This window comes from Curcuma longa, chromosome 9 (genome assembly GCF_044706935.1).
Source record: "Curcuma longa cultivar G26 ecotype Majalengka, Jawa Barat chromosome 9, ITB_CL_G26_1.1, whole genome shotgun sequence".
NCBI classification, from domain to species: domain Eukaryota; kingdom Viridiplantae; phylum Streptophyta; class Magnoliopsida; order Zingiberales; family Zingiberaceae; genus Curcuma; species Curcuma longa.
Genome location: NC_133869.1, coordinates 5,464,495 through 5,480,396, shown reverse-complemented (window position 1 = coordinate 5,480,396; position 15,902 = coordinate 5,464,495). Strand labels below are relative to the sequence as shown.

The window sequence follows — 15,902 nt, the reverse complement described above, 5'->3', positions numbered from 1 at the left end:
TATATGAAATGAAGCTAATTTGTATTCAATTTAATTCATTTAGCACTAGTAAATTATAGTAATTATTAAATTAATATATTTTAACAAAGGCTCTTATTTTAAACTTTTTGACAGAATAAAATTATACACTAATTTAATAAAAGTATGCACCATATATGTGTATTAGTGGAAAGTACAAATGTTTTTATTTTATATACAAGAGGGAAAACTTATATTTCTAACTTAAAATTTGATAGATACTTTTAACTAAACACCTATTTTAGTTAAAATAAAACTAAGAAGGCGCTTGGTAGGCAGGTTTAGGAGAGGGGAATGGGAATGAAATCTATTTCATTCCCATTCTTAATGTTTGATAGACGAGAATGGAAATTAAAATAAGGATTTGATATTCCTGTTTTCATAACCTATCCCTCCCCCGGTTATCGCTAAACCCATTCCCAACCCAGCTTTTTTTCCCCTTTGCTTCGCTTCTCTCTCGTCTGTGGAATCCCCTTCGTCACCTGCTCCACCACTACCGCCGCCACCGCGATCTCCATCTCCTACGTCAACGCCTTCATTGACGTCTCCGCCAACGCCTCCTTCACCAAGCACACTCTCCGCCTCAACAGCGGCCAGACCTTCCTCTGCTACTCCTCCGCGCCGATGCGCCTCGCGCAGCAGGGCAACTCGCTGCTCTTCGCCCCGGGCTTCACCGGCGTCGTGCGCCTCGCAGCTCTCCCTGATCCCACCTATGAGCTAGTCCTCAATCGGTTCAGCGCCAGCTGCTATCCGATCTTCGGCAAAGCCTCCTTCGCCCGATCCTTCTCTGTGGAGTACAGGTGAGAGAAAAAGGGATGGGGCGACCTGCTTCTCCTCACCCATCCCCTCCACCTCCGCCTCCTCTCCTCCCACGACTGCCGCGTCACCGTGCTCGACGACCTCAAGTACAAACAGCATCGACGGCGAACTCGTTGGACTGATTCTCATTCCATAATTTAAGCCAAATCAAACAACATTAATGGGAATAATACCCATTCCAGTATTTATACCAAGCACCAAAAATCTGGTAATCATTTCCATTACCATTAACCCCTCAATGGAAATAATACACATTCCCATTACCGAATGTATACCAAGCGCCTCCTAAATCATTTAAGAAAATTGTGACTGTCTTTATGAATCACTTCCCATCATTTCAATAAAGGTGAAATTCATCATCCCAACGGTCCCACATGACTATTATTATGACCATCTGTGAGAAAGTAAATCAAGAAATTGTAATTAGCTACTACGGAGAGGGCATTGTTTCGGCTTCATCGAAATTCGATTCTTATCCATTTCAACAAGTCTATTTCACACTAACCAACTCAATCATGCCTCAGGGGCAAATCACTTCAAAATCATAATTTAACACAAGATGGATAGATCTTCTTTTTCACACGAGTATATGCAACATGATGGGCTTGTATGTATTCCCTTGTGAAGAAATCAAATGGATCCTAATTAAAAGAAATATTTTGAATATCAAATTATGGATAGAATATTAATTTAAGAATTTCTAAAAGTGAGTTTTTTTTACGAGGTGGATAATACTTTTGATTTTCTAAGTTGTATCTTATTTTCAACATTATTACATTAATTGCAAAGCTATGTGGTGGTACGGTACATTTAGTCTTTGCCTTGTCATTCATTAATTATGTCACGAGTTTAATTAAAACTCATCCATGACTCTACTCGCTCTTGAGACCTCCTTAAATAGCCTTCATTAATCCCCACCACCACCACCTGGATGTTAATCTCCTAACTTAACCCAAGTGCTTTGTAAACCTAATCCTAACTCATAATAGGTTTAATTTCTCATAAGTAGATTAACTAACCTCTCATGGTTCGAATCTGAGGTACGAAATACTGTATGATATTTTTCTCTAATGGAATTAAAATTTTGGAATATTATTATTGGGCGAGGAATCGTTTACACTCAAATTTATTTAATAGATAAATCAAAAAGAAGGTCGTCCACATTCAAAATTAGTTTGGTTTGTAGTATAAATACCTAAATTATAAAAAAAATGATTGTATAATTACTCATGATGCCAACTCTTTTCTGCCTTTAAATAAAGCTCAATTTGGGTTGAGCTGTTATAGTTCATCCGCTCGGCTCAATAATTTTAAAAGCAAATATAAAATGGGCAAATTCACACGGGTTGTGGGTCCAAGTGGGCTGGCTCGTGGCTGACTCGAGTTGGCCTGTGAGTTGAGAAGAAAAAAAATCTAAATTTTAAAATAAAAATGAAAAACTCAATGGGCTCGTGGATAGACTCGTCTAATCTACAACTCAAACTTAAAAATTTTAATCTCCACAACTCAAACTTAAAAATTACAATATTTTCTATATTGTTTATTATTTTTTATTTTTATGGGCTCATGAGCTGACCCGTTTAATCTACAATCCATTTTGGATTGACGGGATTGAAGATTTTTCAATTCGTTAAGATGTAAGGGTGTAATCAAACCGAGCTGAGTCGAATAGTAAGAGACTTGAGCTCGAGCTCGATTCATTTTCCTTGAGCTCGAGCTCGACTTGAGTTCGATTCTAATTTGAATTCTTAAGCTCGAGTTCGGTTCATAATAAAATTAAATAGTTCGTAAACGACTCAAGTTCGATTAAAAAATGACTCATTTAAAAGTTAAAACAAGCTTAATTCGAGCTCGATTTGAAAATGACTTGTTTAAAAATTAAACGAGCTTACTTTGAGCTCGATTTAAAAATGACTCATTTAAAAGTTAAATGAGCATAATTCGAACTCGACTTATTAATATATATATATATATAGAGAGAGAGAGATAAATACTATACTGCACGATGAGGAATCAGTGATCCGTGCGCGATACCCGCGATCCACCGTCGCTGCTGCCGCCCTCGTCGCGCTGTCCAACTATTGCTGACCGTTGCCTCGGGCGCGATCGATGCGCGCTCGCCGATGCTCCGTCCTGTTGGATAATTTATGTGGACTAGCATAATTAATAGGATGCTATTGGGCTTAGCCATAATGGGTAGGCTTGGTCCATTATTTCCTCTATATGTAGAGACCCCTACTCCTAACCCTAACGTATGTGGATTGTCGCCCCATTGAGACATTCACGTAATTTTTGTCTACGACGGGTGATAGGAGCAGTTTCTTCTCTACTTTTTCTCTGTTGTTTAGGTTTCTCTCTCAGAAACAAAGATGAACATATCGACATCTTCTGCTTCAGGTATTTTTCTGACATCTAATTATGTCTATTGTAAAAATTCATTTGTCATATTAGATATTGTAGATCTTTATTTTTTTTTATCAATTGGTATCAGAGCCAGGTTATATCAATTCTAATATGACAATGAGTTTTTCCTTCAATCCTTTTCCCTAAATTTATTTTTTGCGATTTGGAGAATACCGTATTTTTTCCCGTTGAAAGAGTCGGAGAGAGACATGCCGTCTCGAAGGTTCGCCTTAGGCCGCACCGAGGACGCCGTACACTCGGACGCCATGCGGCGCCGACCAGCATATAAGTTTTTTTTCTTTTGCAAAAGCGTACTGCCTAGGGCACGATTTTGGGAGAAGAAAAAAAACAAAAAAAAAAAAACAGAACATTAAAATAGTAATTAATGTGAAAGAGTAGTTAACGTGGCCTCTTATTTGAAGAAAAAAAAATTGCCCATGAGAACGTGGGAATGTAAACCACGTCCTGTTAACCCACTTGTAGGGCCAAGTGAATTACTGTAAGAGTTAGGATATTGTCGATTATCAATTGATATCCTGAATTCAGTCCAAAAAAAAAAAGTTACCCCGTTTCTATTGGGATGTGCTGCACAATATGCATTTGAGATATGCCTCGCTGACCACAATTCTTCTTGTTAGCCTACGTTGCCAATAATCTTTGAGGTTTATAGATTGTATCAGTTGAGCAAGGCAGCAAACTTTACGGAAAGGTTAATGTTCTTAATGAGAGATGCATCAACAAACTCAGCAATGGAAAGAAGAAGTGCGCTTCATACGTTCTGTTCTTGGAGGCGACAAAGTCGGCGTCCTCGCCGGCGGCTAACTCAAGGAGGTTGGCTGAGGAAAAATAATGCATCGATCCCCTTAATCCATTATCTCCTCCATTCTTTTTCTTTTGTCAGCTTGAGTAATTTAATATTGTTGGGATGTCATGGGTTTTTAGAGAACAGGACTAAGTACAGGAGGGGAGGTAGCCCACCTCTGCCTCGTAGTTAGTTTTTGCGCAAGTTTGTCCATTCTGATAGGGATGGAACCAAGCCCACAGTTTGGCTGGCTATTCACTCTTCTGATTTGTGGGGACTCAGAGGCTACATAAGTTTGTGACTATAAGCCACAGGAATCCTGCTCCTTTCTTGCTTCCCTAAATCTGCTTTTGAGATGAAGACGACCAGAATTAAAGGAGGAGACGCGAACTGTAGGAAATTGGAAAAAAAAAGAATATATATACCACTCCTGCTTTCTCCATCGCCTCTCTCGAGACCACTGGCTTTATAAAATATTATTGTTGATATTTTTTTTTTGGCCGTATGTTTTGTTTGTGATTAGAGATAAGCTGATTTGTTGATGAGCTGCGAGGGAAGGGTTAAATAAGGTTATAAATCCTAGGTTTGTAGGTTGGTCAAGGAATTATAAAGGGAATGAGATGTCATAAGAATTTAGTGCAGGTGTAATACCATTGTGTTGTGCTAGGGTGTGTATGGATTACATCTGTGCTTGGCTGATTCTGGAATTTTAAATGGATTATCAGTCATGAAATCTTTATTGAGTGAATTCAAGATAAGCTGTGTATTAGTAGTCATATTATGGGAAGGAAGGAAGTTTGAGAGACGATGAAAATCTCTACTAGCCAGAATATGTTTATTGAATAACTGGCATGTGCATTCTGTATTATTTTGTTGAATGTTCTCACTCTGCTCCAGTGTGACTTCCTATCGTGCAAGCAACCAACAAGACATTCTTTCTCACAGATTACAAGTCTGTTTATGACTTTTTCATAGTGAAATTGAGTAACCTCATGAACTAAATTGCCTCTTGTAGTCCTTAATCTTCTGTCCTTATGTGTTCCATCATGTGGGGTGTATCATGTGGACTTGTCGGGATTGTATAAGAACTTAAGTATATCTTCAATTGGGGTTGAGCCCATTCCATCCCAAATGACTAGTCATTTGAGAGGGGATATCCTTTTAGTTGATATACATAATGGACCATTGTACATGTCCGTGTGGGACAAATGAAAATGTGATATTTTGCTTAACACGCCCCTTCATGCCTATCTTAATTCAATGATATCAATGTTGGTCTGATATCGTGTTGAATTATAATTAAACCTCATTCCATCTTAAAATGATTAGTCACTGGGATACCCTGTTAATATATTAGACATTATAGACTATTGGGATACCCTGTTAATATATTAGACATTATAGACTATCGCGCCGAATGAGAGAGAGAGGGAGAGAGGAACCTTGAGACGTTTGGGGTGACAACTAGCTGCCCCATCCTTGTTTAGTTCTTTTTGCTTGCTTAATTAAGGCAATGACTTTGTTCTTCTCCATTAACCAAATTGCCTATGACATTTGTTATTTTAAATTATCTTAAATTTAAAAGAGGTATTTTAAATTTAAGACCATTTTGTATTGTTGTTAATATTTTTTCATAGTTGTGAGCTCGCCTTCGCGAGACGGATTATGATAAAATATTATTGTTGAAAAATTATTATTAATGTGGCATTAGGAATTATTTTAATAAATGCACTTACCCTATCGATTTGTCTTTATTGATATAATTCTAATGATTGGTAATTATATTTTAAAGTTTTCAGTATCCTTTCGATATTAGCTTTAAAATTATAATTATTTTATATGATGTGAGAATTAATTTATGCATTGTAATTCGGGACCCTTCGGCGGGATTACATTTGCATGAGATAAATTTATTGTGGTCATAAGCTCTATTTCTTTTGTTGGATATGCTCGACAATAATCTCCCATTAATAATTAAATTCCAGCTTTGCCTATGAGTATGAACTCTTTACCAAAGTTGAATGGAACCAATTATGAGGACTGGGTTGACTCTGTTAAGTTATTCCTTGCCATTTCTAATGTTGATGCTGCCCTTACTGAGAATGAGTCTAATGTTCCCATAACTGAATCTTCCGCTGCTGTTATAACAAAACATGAAAAAATGGACTCATTCTAATAAAGTCTGTTGGCAACCTTATGTATGCTCAAGTTTGTACACATCTTGATATTGCTTTTGTTGTGGGTGTACATTGGCAAGTTGTAAAACGTGTTTTGAGGTATCTGAAACGTACCAAAATTATATGATCACATATAGGAGATTTTTGAGGTAACAGGTTATCTACTGTCCGACATAAGTCCAGATTTATTCATATTAGCTGGGAGAGTTATCTCTTAGAATGTCCAGCGGAAGCAGAGTACATAGCTTGTTATGAGGCCAGTCAAGCGATATGGTTGAAAAACTTTATTGCTGGTTTTGTGGAGAGTATCGGTACTATATATTGTGGCGCGAAAGCCACCAAACACTTTGAGACCGGCTCGTGTCGAGCATATCCCTATAGAGCTTAATATTGCTGATACCCTAACCAAAGGTATAACTGTTAAAGCTTTTGTTGATCATGTAATCGCGGTTATGACGTTGAACAATATTGAGATATTGGTAGCTCAAATAATAACTACTGCTGTATATATGTTGTGATGACATATTGTATATTGGCCGGCCCAGTCTCAATTTTGCATCTTGGGCAATATTGTATATTGTGGAGACATTTCGGACCCAGTCTCAATTTTATTGTTATTATATGTCATCTTGGGCAATATTGTATATTATGGAGACATTTCGGACTCAGTCTCGATTTTGTTATTATTATATGACATCGCAGATGTTTGGGTCATTCTACTGGGAAATAACACTTTGAGGCATGTCATTTTGTTGGGCTTTCCCATTTATCCAAATCGCGGTCATTATTCCTTCGAAGACCAGTCGAGGAACTTATTTTGAACTGGTCACATATTGTTGCGATGTATTAATTATGCGCCGGCCCTATTGGGTCCATAATGGGTAGGCTTGGTCCATTATTTCCTCTATATGTAGAGACCCGTTCGGCATTCACGAATCGCGATTTGGCGTCACGTGTATTGTAAAAATTCATTTGTCATATTAGATATTGTAGATCTTTATTTTTTTTTATCACGTCCGACGTCAGATTTTGGCGCCACTGCCGACCGTGATACCGGCCTGATGTCTATTTCTGACCAAATCGCGGTCGTCGGATGGTAGAGGACGGGCCGACGTCGCATGGCGGTCCTTCCTTGGCCGGTCTCCGACCGCGATCGGGCCGGAGTACCAAATCGCGGTCGAAGACCAGTCGAGGAAGAACTTAGCGCCGGCCCGTCGACGGAGCGCCGGCGAGCGGCACGTCGATCAGGCCAGAGGCGGATCGGAATCCGCCGCCGGACGGAGCGCCGGCGAGCGGCACGTCCCATCGCGGCCGAGGCGGTGGGCGGCGGTATCGATAGCGGGGGGTGGGTTAGGGTGTTCGTGAGCTTCTTAATGAACACGTTCGTGGAGCCTCTCAACAATCACATTTAGCTTTTTAGCGAACATGTTCGTGAGCCTCTTAACAAACACGTTCACAAGCCTCTAAACGAACATATTCATGAGCTTACTAACCAAATATTGTTAAGCTTAAACTCGGTTCGGCAATGTTTTCAGCTCGAAATTAAGCTCGAGCTCGGCTCGTTAACTTAATCGAACGACCTCAAACAAACTTTTTTTTTAACCGAGACCTAAATAGTTCACGAGAGGTTTGACTCGTTTACACCCTACTAGGATGGTAGATCAGGCCGTCCTATTACAGATTGATCCACCTTATCACGAACTAATCCGTTTGACAGCTCAAAGATCTAATGCTCCATTTTCTTATTAGCCTTCAGCTCCCTTAACCTAATCACAATCATGTCTCAATATGCCTTACATGATCTTCTCCACTTTAATTACTATTGTCACTATTCCAGTCATTGTCTCCCCCATCACTCTAATTCTCCCAAAAACAAGTTCGATATCTCTCTCCCTTTCATTCCATTTTTTAAAATTATTTTTAAAAGATTCACCATATTTACCTTGAAAATGATATTCTTGAGCTTTTATAAGTAATAAAAAAATTCTTCTCGTAATACATTAATCCATTCATCTTGCCTAGTTTGAAATTATAAAAATAATAAAAAATAATAATAATAAAAAAGATCATAGTCAACAAATTATTATAATATACTTATTTTGCTATTGATTTAATCATATTAAAAAAGTTTATTTATATGTCAATAGTAAATATATTCAACATCTTCAAAGTTTTGTACATCATCAAAATCTATATGAGTCAACTTTTGTACATCATCAAAATCTAAGATATAGATAAAAAAAATCTATAACAGAACTTAAACATGTTAATTGTAAGTGAAAATTACATCACAAAAAGATTAATCAAGAGTAAAAAACAAATCTCTTCACATGAAATGTATAAAAAAACAATAACATATCATAATCTATTTTATAAATTAAGGATAATTACACAAGGGTGCATCTATTCAAACCCTAGCTAAACCGATAATTTAATTATCCCCCAAGCCCCAAACATTCCCACATGAACATCACAAATAATTTTAAACAACAACAATAAGTTAACAAAAGAACAATCTAATGAAAACACACTCACCAAACTTCACCTTCTCTTTAAAAAAAAAAATAGTGTATAATCTTTAGGGTGGGATGAAATCATAAAGAAGCCAAACAAATCCCAATCATTCCTTTTGTTTGTATGATTACTCCAAAAACAAAAAGACAAAATAGAGGATCATGCAAACCACTTCCTTGTTCACTCTCTTTGGCGAAACTAAAGGATGGAACTAAAATTAAAGTTGTGTTGCAAAATAAATAGAATACTCACCATAGAAGGCTCAAATCTGCTCAATTATATATGTGGATAATGTGGCAAGAAATGGAAGGATAATTGGAGCACAGCTAATTGCCTACTGGCATTTGGAAGCTTGCATGCATGTTTTTCTTTGTTAAGGGAGTGGGCCACAAGCTTTTTAATTTGTTGTGTGATTGAGGAAGCTTCTTCATAATTAATTTGGGTCGAGGAGTGCTTTGATATGGAATCCATTCATAGCTTAGTGCCTAAGAATTGTCACTTGACCATGTTTAATTTGGATGACAACTTATTAAGCACTCTTATTATTATTATTATTATTATCATTATCATTATTATTAATATTATTATTATTAAGCCCTCTTCTTCTTTTTCTTATTGTATTCCAAACCACTTGCCACCATGGAAGAAAGTCTAGTTATGAGGAGTAGATTATTGAAATGTGGTGGTGTCGAATTGTTGCTTCCTTCAACTAACTTTAGCAAAAGATAGAATCTGTCATTTTAGCGGGCCCACACGGCCACCCTCATGACCATTTGTGAGGAGGGCTTCCTCCAACTAACGAATGAGCTAGGGAAGGTCTAAACTCAAAGGTGCGGTTAGATTGTGATGGTATACCAGGGTTGTTTCCTGAGCGGTTGGTCTCACTTTTCAATTGGAGTTGATTTTTTTGAGTATTCCCGAAGTGTTAATATTTTCCCCTGAGCACTAAATATTCATCTCTAGAGCGGCATCCCCGAACACTAAATGTGGTCCACATCCTTGATCACTAAATGGAGACAGCATCCCCGAGCACTTAACCTGCATGCAATGACATACATCCCATTTGAACTCAAGAAGTTATTTGAGATTTGTTCCTTGAGTACTTAACGCTAATCCCATGACAACCCATTTTGGTTTGGAAACACATCTTAGAATTGCTCAGTCGAATCGGTATACAACGTCAACTCTCGATAATATGGTGGACAGATATTGTCCGAGTGGAGATTTTCATCGACAGTTGTCGCCTTTTGGTCCCCTTAATTATTCGCAAATGGATAGTTGGTGGATATGTGGCATTTTACGTGGAGACTCTTCTCAACGATTATCTCCTAATCGACTCTCGGAAGGATAGCTGGTGGACACGTGTTATCTACTTGGACATTCTTGAAAGCACGATCAACGATTGTCACTCCTTTGTTCCCTAACATCCTCTCCAAGAGCAGCCACACGTGTGAAAATTCTTTTTTGCTAGCTATATAATAGCCGGACTGTAAGTTAAAGATATGATTTTCTTCTAACGTATGGAGATAATTCTTTTTCATTGCATATTTATTCTCTCGCATCTCTGTAAGTTCCATTTTGACTTGAGCGCCGGAGTGACCACATCAGTAACACCGACTAACCCTAATACATCTCTTCGCAAGGCATCGGAGTTTGGCAAGCTAGAAATTTACCATAACTTTACCTCAAGAGGTGTTTCGAGAGAGGAGGAATCCAAGCAAGCGACAATGAAAGGTTGGCAGAGGGCATCTAAGAATATCATTCCCATTTAATTGAGGTGACATATAATGCGTCATGAATGCTCCACTCCTTACGTCTTGTTTAGCAATTCCCTCTCGAATACGTCATCTTTGCTATTTAACTATTTATATCATGTAAATCTATAGTCGATCGACATTAACACATATATATTTGTTTTAATGCTTCACATCCCTTGCAATAAATGAAAATATTTACCCCATTCTTTTAGCAACAATGCTAACAACAAATTATCTCAGTAAATTAAATTGTATGTACGAAAGTTATGATCATCATAATATATATATAATATTATGATGAAACACTAACTAATTTAATTTAGTGATGAAAAATTTATTACATGGACAAATTGAGATATTATAAAATAGTGATAGAGTCCTCATTTTGCAATCCATGCAGCCAAATTGACTTCTCATCCCACAACAGCTGTGAAATGGCTGGGTGCGAGACTTTCCATTACTCTATAAATTAAAATAATACTAATCTTCCTCAGTTCTTAAGTCAATATCATGAGTCGTGTCCTCCATATAAAGGCAGGCTAGTAAGATCACTTACCTTTGCGTCAGAAATTGCAAATATATATATATTTTTTGGAGATTTCAAAATGCCACTCAAGGTTTAGGGACAGTTCAATTAAACCCTTATGTGTGTTTCAAGATACACTTTCTTTCTCTATTAGAACACAATGTCTCCATTAAGATTGAGCAATCGATTAAAAAATAAATCGAATAAATTAATTTTTTTAGATAAATCAAACTGATCGGATTTTATTATAAAAATTGAATAATTTGAATGGATAAAAAATTAATTAATTTTATCTACTATGAAGTAATTGAATTTTTTAAATAGTCAATTGATTGATGTTAGACAATCAAGGTCTTGAATTAAAAATATTTTAGAGTCTAGATCCACCAGGACTTTTTATCCCTCTATTAGGACTTCAACTTTCTACCTAGTTGCAGCTAGGACTTTTTGCCCTTCAGTTCACCTGACCTACTAGGACTTCTCACCTAGTCATAATTAGGACTTTTTGCCCCTCGGTCCACCTGACCTACTAGGACTTCTCACCTAGTTGTAACTAGGACCTTTTGCGGTCCACCTACTAGGACTTCTCACCTGGTGTCTGGTCCTCTTGATTCAGATATTGGAGCACCCACTTCCTTTGTTTAAGGTTCAAACCACATGGTTAGATTTGGATCATGGCTCATCCGTCGGTTAGTCCGGTGAAGAGCGGTCTCGCTTTGATACCACTTGTTAAAACCGATGAAATCAAAATATCTCTACAATTGTATGATATTGTCTACTTTGGACCTAAACTCTCATGATTTTGTTCTTGGGCTCTCCCCAAAAGGCCTCATACTAATGGAGATACTTTTCATCCTTTTAATCCCATGATCTTTTCCACGTACTTTAGATGTGGGACTATATTTGCACCCTTGCAACCCAACAAGGTTGTGGATCAAAAGTGTTCTAGAGTCAGTCGACTAATAATGACTTATCAATTGACCTGTTGTTAATCGATTTAGTCAAATTTTAAAATAGGCTTTGTAAAATGAAGTAATGTTAGGCTCTCACACAGACTATAAACACTCGAATGATTTATTAACCTAAGTAAAAGGGTCCATTTTGAAATATAATCAAAACATGTGGGGGGTGCAATGGATAAATGGAACGTTAGGGGCGTTTTGACAAAGGAGTAAACAAAGATTTAGAGGCATTTTGAAAAATTCCCTGTTAATTACTCGCGCAATAATCCAGCGGTCAGCAGCCACCGAACGCGGTGCGGAGGTGGGGGCTGGACACGTGGGGCCCGCTCACATGGGCGCTGCTGTTCGCGTGGTCCCATCGCCATCCATGCATCGCATGCGCGCAGCATCGCATCCAATTCCCTAAATGTCCCTTTTACCCTCCGCCCGGCCATGGGAAAACCTAGGGCACTATCGTCAAATCACGTGCCGTTCTCTTCCCCTGCCCGCCGACCCGACTCGCCTCAACTAATTACGATATAAACCGCCCTAAGCAGTCATTAGACCTGATTAGTTGTCGTTACGAGCACCCCCGGTCACCGTACTACACTCATGCCCTTCCCTGAAAGGCGATGCCTTTCGTCGTGCGGTCGGCCATTCAAAATCCATTATGCGCGAATCATATCCCCGTCCCGAAAGCTTCGCGGTTGCGCTCACCGCGAGTGAGGGGATCCGACGCCTTCGGGATTATTTAATAGTGAGCCTGCAGGGAAGAGACAGAGGATTATAAATCGGCGGGATTAGTGAAGCTGCTAATTAATCTCGGGTGGGCTTTGAGCTGTGCTTAGCTGTCTTCTTCCCTTTCCTCTTCCTCGCATTCCTCCAAATACCTAGAAGAGATCTTCCTCTCTCCTCGTTCCCTTTCGATCTTCTCCTGTCTCCTTTCGATCTCTTCTTCTGAAATCTGACAATGAGATGAAGAAGAGAGGTAGAAGATCGTCGGAGCTGTGCTGCTTCGTCTTCCTGTTCTTGATCTACTTCGCGGCTGCGCCGGCGGCGGAGTCGGAGGTCGGCGGGCTTGGCCTCAAGGATGCCGATGCCGGAGGGAGGCGGCAGCTTCTGTACTACGTCGACGAGTACGGCGACCGCGGCGAGCGAGTGAGCGTCGATCCCTCCTTCCACTTCGACAACCCCCGCCTCCGCGACGCCTATGCCGCGCTTCAGGCGTGGAAGCAGGCGATTCTCTCTGACCCCTACAACTTCACCGGAAACTGGGTCGGGCCCAACGTCTGCTCCTACTTCGGCGTCTTCTGCGCTCCGCTTCCCTGCAACAGTTCGCTCACCGTCGTCGCCGGCATCGACCTAAACCACGCGGACATCGCGGGGTACCTCCCTGAGGAGCTCGGCCTGCTTACGGATCTGGCTCTCTTCCACATCAACTCCAACCGATTCTGCGGCACTGTCCCGCACGAGTTCCGCAAGCTGACTCGCCTCTTCGAGATTGATCTGAGCAACAACCGCTTCGCCGGTAAGTTCCCTCGGGTGCTCCTCGAGCTCCCTGCGCTCAAGTTTTTTGACATCCGGTTCAACGAGTTCGAGGGCGGCGTGCCCCGCGAGCTCTTCGACAAGCCGCTCGATGCCATCTTCATCAACCACAACAGGTTTGTGTTCGACATTCCGGACAATATCGGCAACTCGCCGGTGTCGGTCATCGTTCTGGCCGACAACGGGTTCGGGGGATGTCTCCCGGCTAGCCTTGGCAATATGTCGAACACCTTGAACGAGATCATCCTGATGAACAATGGGCTCCGGTCCTGCATCCCGCCCGAGATTGGCTTGCTCAGGAAGCTCACAGTGTTTGACATCAGCTTCAACCAGCTGCTGGGGCCTCTTCCGGAGGAGATCAGCGGCATGACTGACGTCGAGCAGCTCGACGTTGCGCATAATCTGTTGTCAGGAGACATCCCAGAGGCCATCTGCGAGCTTCCACACCTGCAGAATTTCACTTACTCGTACAACTTCTTCACTGGCGAGCCGCCGTCGTGCTTAAAGGTTCAGTCTTTCGATGACAGGAGGAATTGCCTGCCGAGACGGCCGTGGCAGCGGTCGGCGAAGCAGTGCAGATCGTTCTTGTCGCACCCGGTGGATTGTAATACGTTCCGTTGCAAGCCATTCGTGCCTGAGCTTCCTCCACCGCCGCCTCCATCCCCGCCCCCGCCATCTCCGCATCCACCAATTTACTTTCCGCCACATTCACCACCTCCGCTATCTCCACCGCCGCCATCTTCGCCTCCACCATCGCCTTCTCCACCTCCGGCATCTCCCCCGCCGCCTCCTCCTCCTCCGCCATCTCCACCTCCGCCATCCCCGCCTCCACCATCTCCACCGCCGCCGTCTCCACCTCCGCCATCCCCGCCTCCACCATCTCCACCGCCGCCGTCTCCACCTCCGCCATCCCCGCCTCCACCATCTCCACCGCCGCCGTCTCCACCTCCGCCATCTCCACCTCCGCCATCTCCACCTCCACCGTCTCCACCGCCTCCTTCTCCTCCTCCCCCATCTCCACCGCCACCGTCGCCCCCACCCCCGTCCCCACCACCTCCACCGCCCAATTCACCACCTCCACCGCCCCTGTATTACTACTCTCCGCCTCCGCCACCTAATTTACCTCCACTGCCGGTTTACCACTACGGATCACCGCCGCCACCTAATTTACCTCCGATGCCGGTTTACCACTACGGATCACCGCCACCACCCTCATTACATCCTCCGCCTCCAAAACTTAATTACGAAGCTCCATTGCCACCCGTTGTTGGAGTCAAATACGCATCTCCCCCTCCTCCACTATATTAATTCTTTGGGAATTATTCTCATCCTCCTCCAAAGAAATCTTTCATTCATTTGTGATTCTTATGGTGCTTGATTCTCCATCATGTTTTTGATTTATCAGATTATTTCCTTGAACATTTTGATGCTTATCAAGCAATATTAAATTCGAGATGAAAGAAGCAAGTTTTACTTGGATTACCACTGCTTTGTGCGTGCAACTTCCATCATTTGGACAAAGCAAAGGAGTAAGGGGACACCGGGGAACATCTCCACAGTAACTTGAGCTACAAATATATATGTTTGTGAATAAATGATTGACAGCAAGAGATGGAGTAGGTGCAAGGGAAAATGTTAGTACAGAGAACATGAGACTCAAGATATGCAGATCACTTTGGGGTATCATCTTCTTTTGTTATACTTTGTCATTTTCATTTTATTTTTTATATCATGAACACATAGATTCTCAAAGCATGCTTTGCAACTATTATCAATGGTGTCTATACATTGTCAGTTTGTAATGAGTGCTTGTGTTTGAATAACAACTATGTGCTTGCACATTATCCTAGCCACTAATTAAGCTATCAGCTTGGTCCTAAATTTATTGGTCATTCACATCACTTTTGCCTTTCATAGTTTACTTGTTTGCAAGTGATGCTTCTATGATCTTTGCTGCTGAAATGTGTAAAATACTTGTCAATTTGGATTGATTCTGAATGCATTCTATTCCTTGACAATTCTAAGTTAATGATGGATTCAAACACACACTGTATATCTGTGTCATTAACCTAGAACAACCTTTATTTATCTTTAAAAATTTCTTTTCCCCCTCAAATTGTCCACCATTGTTACTCTCATCAAAGTGATTTCCATAATTTTCCTTTATTTCCAGTTCTGTTACTTTCAGAATGTTTACCTCTTTATCTCTAAAGCACTCTTAGTTTTTATATTCATTTGCCAAATTCCTTTCTCAATTTCATAGTCGTGCAAAGTAAGTTAGGAGAGCATTCTGCAATCATATGATAGTCAATAAGTTTGGCTTTCTTGTCCTTTCCAGCATGTGCCTTGTTTCGTGCCATAATTGTCGGTGAAGCTGGCAATTTAATTTGGTACTTGTGG

At 40.7% G+C, this 15,902-nt stretch overlaps 1 protein-coding gene across 1 annotated transcript; it reads left to right on the top strand.

Moving 5' to 3' along the window:
* Positions 1-12,761: 12,761 nt before the first annotated feature.
* Positions 12,762-15,355, top strand: LOC141835420 (leucine-rich repeat extensin-like protein 4). Its single transcript, XM_074722875.1, has one exon. It carries the CDS (start codon positions 12,933-12,935, stop codon positions 14,808-14,810), a length of 1,878 nt encoding a protein of 625 aa, XP_074578976.1. The 5' UTR covers positions 12,762-12,932; the 3' UTR covers positions 14,811-15,355.
* The last annotated feature ends 547 nt before the right edge of the window (positions 15,356-15,902 follow it).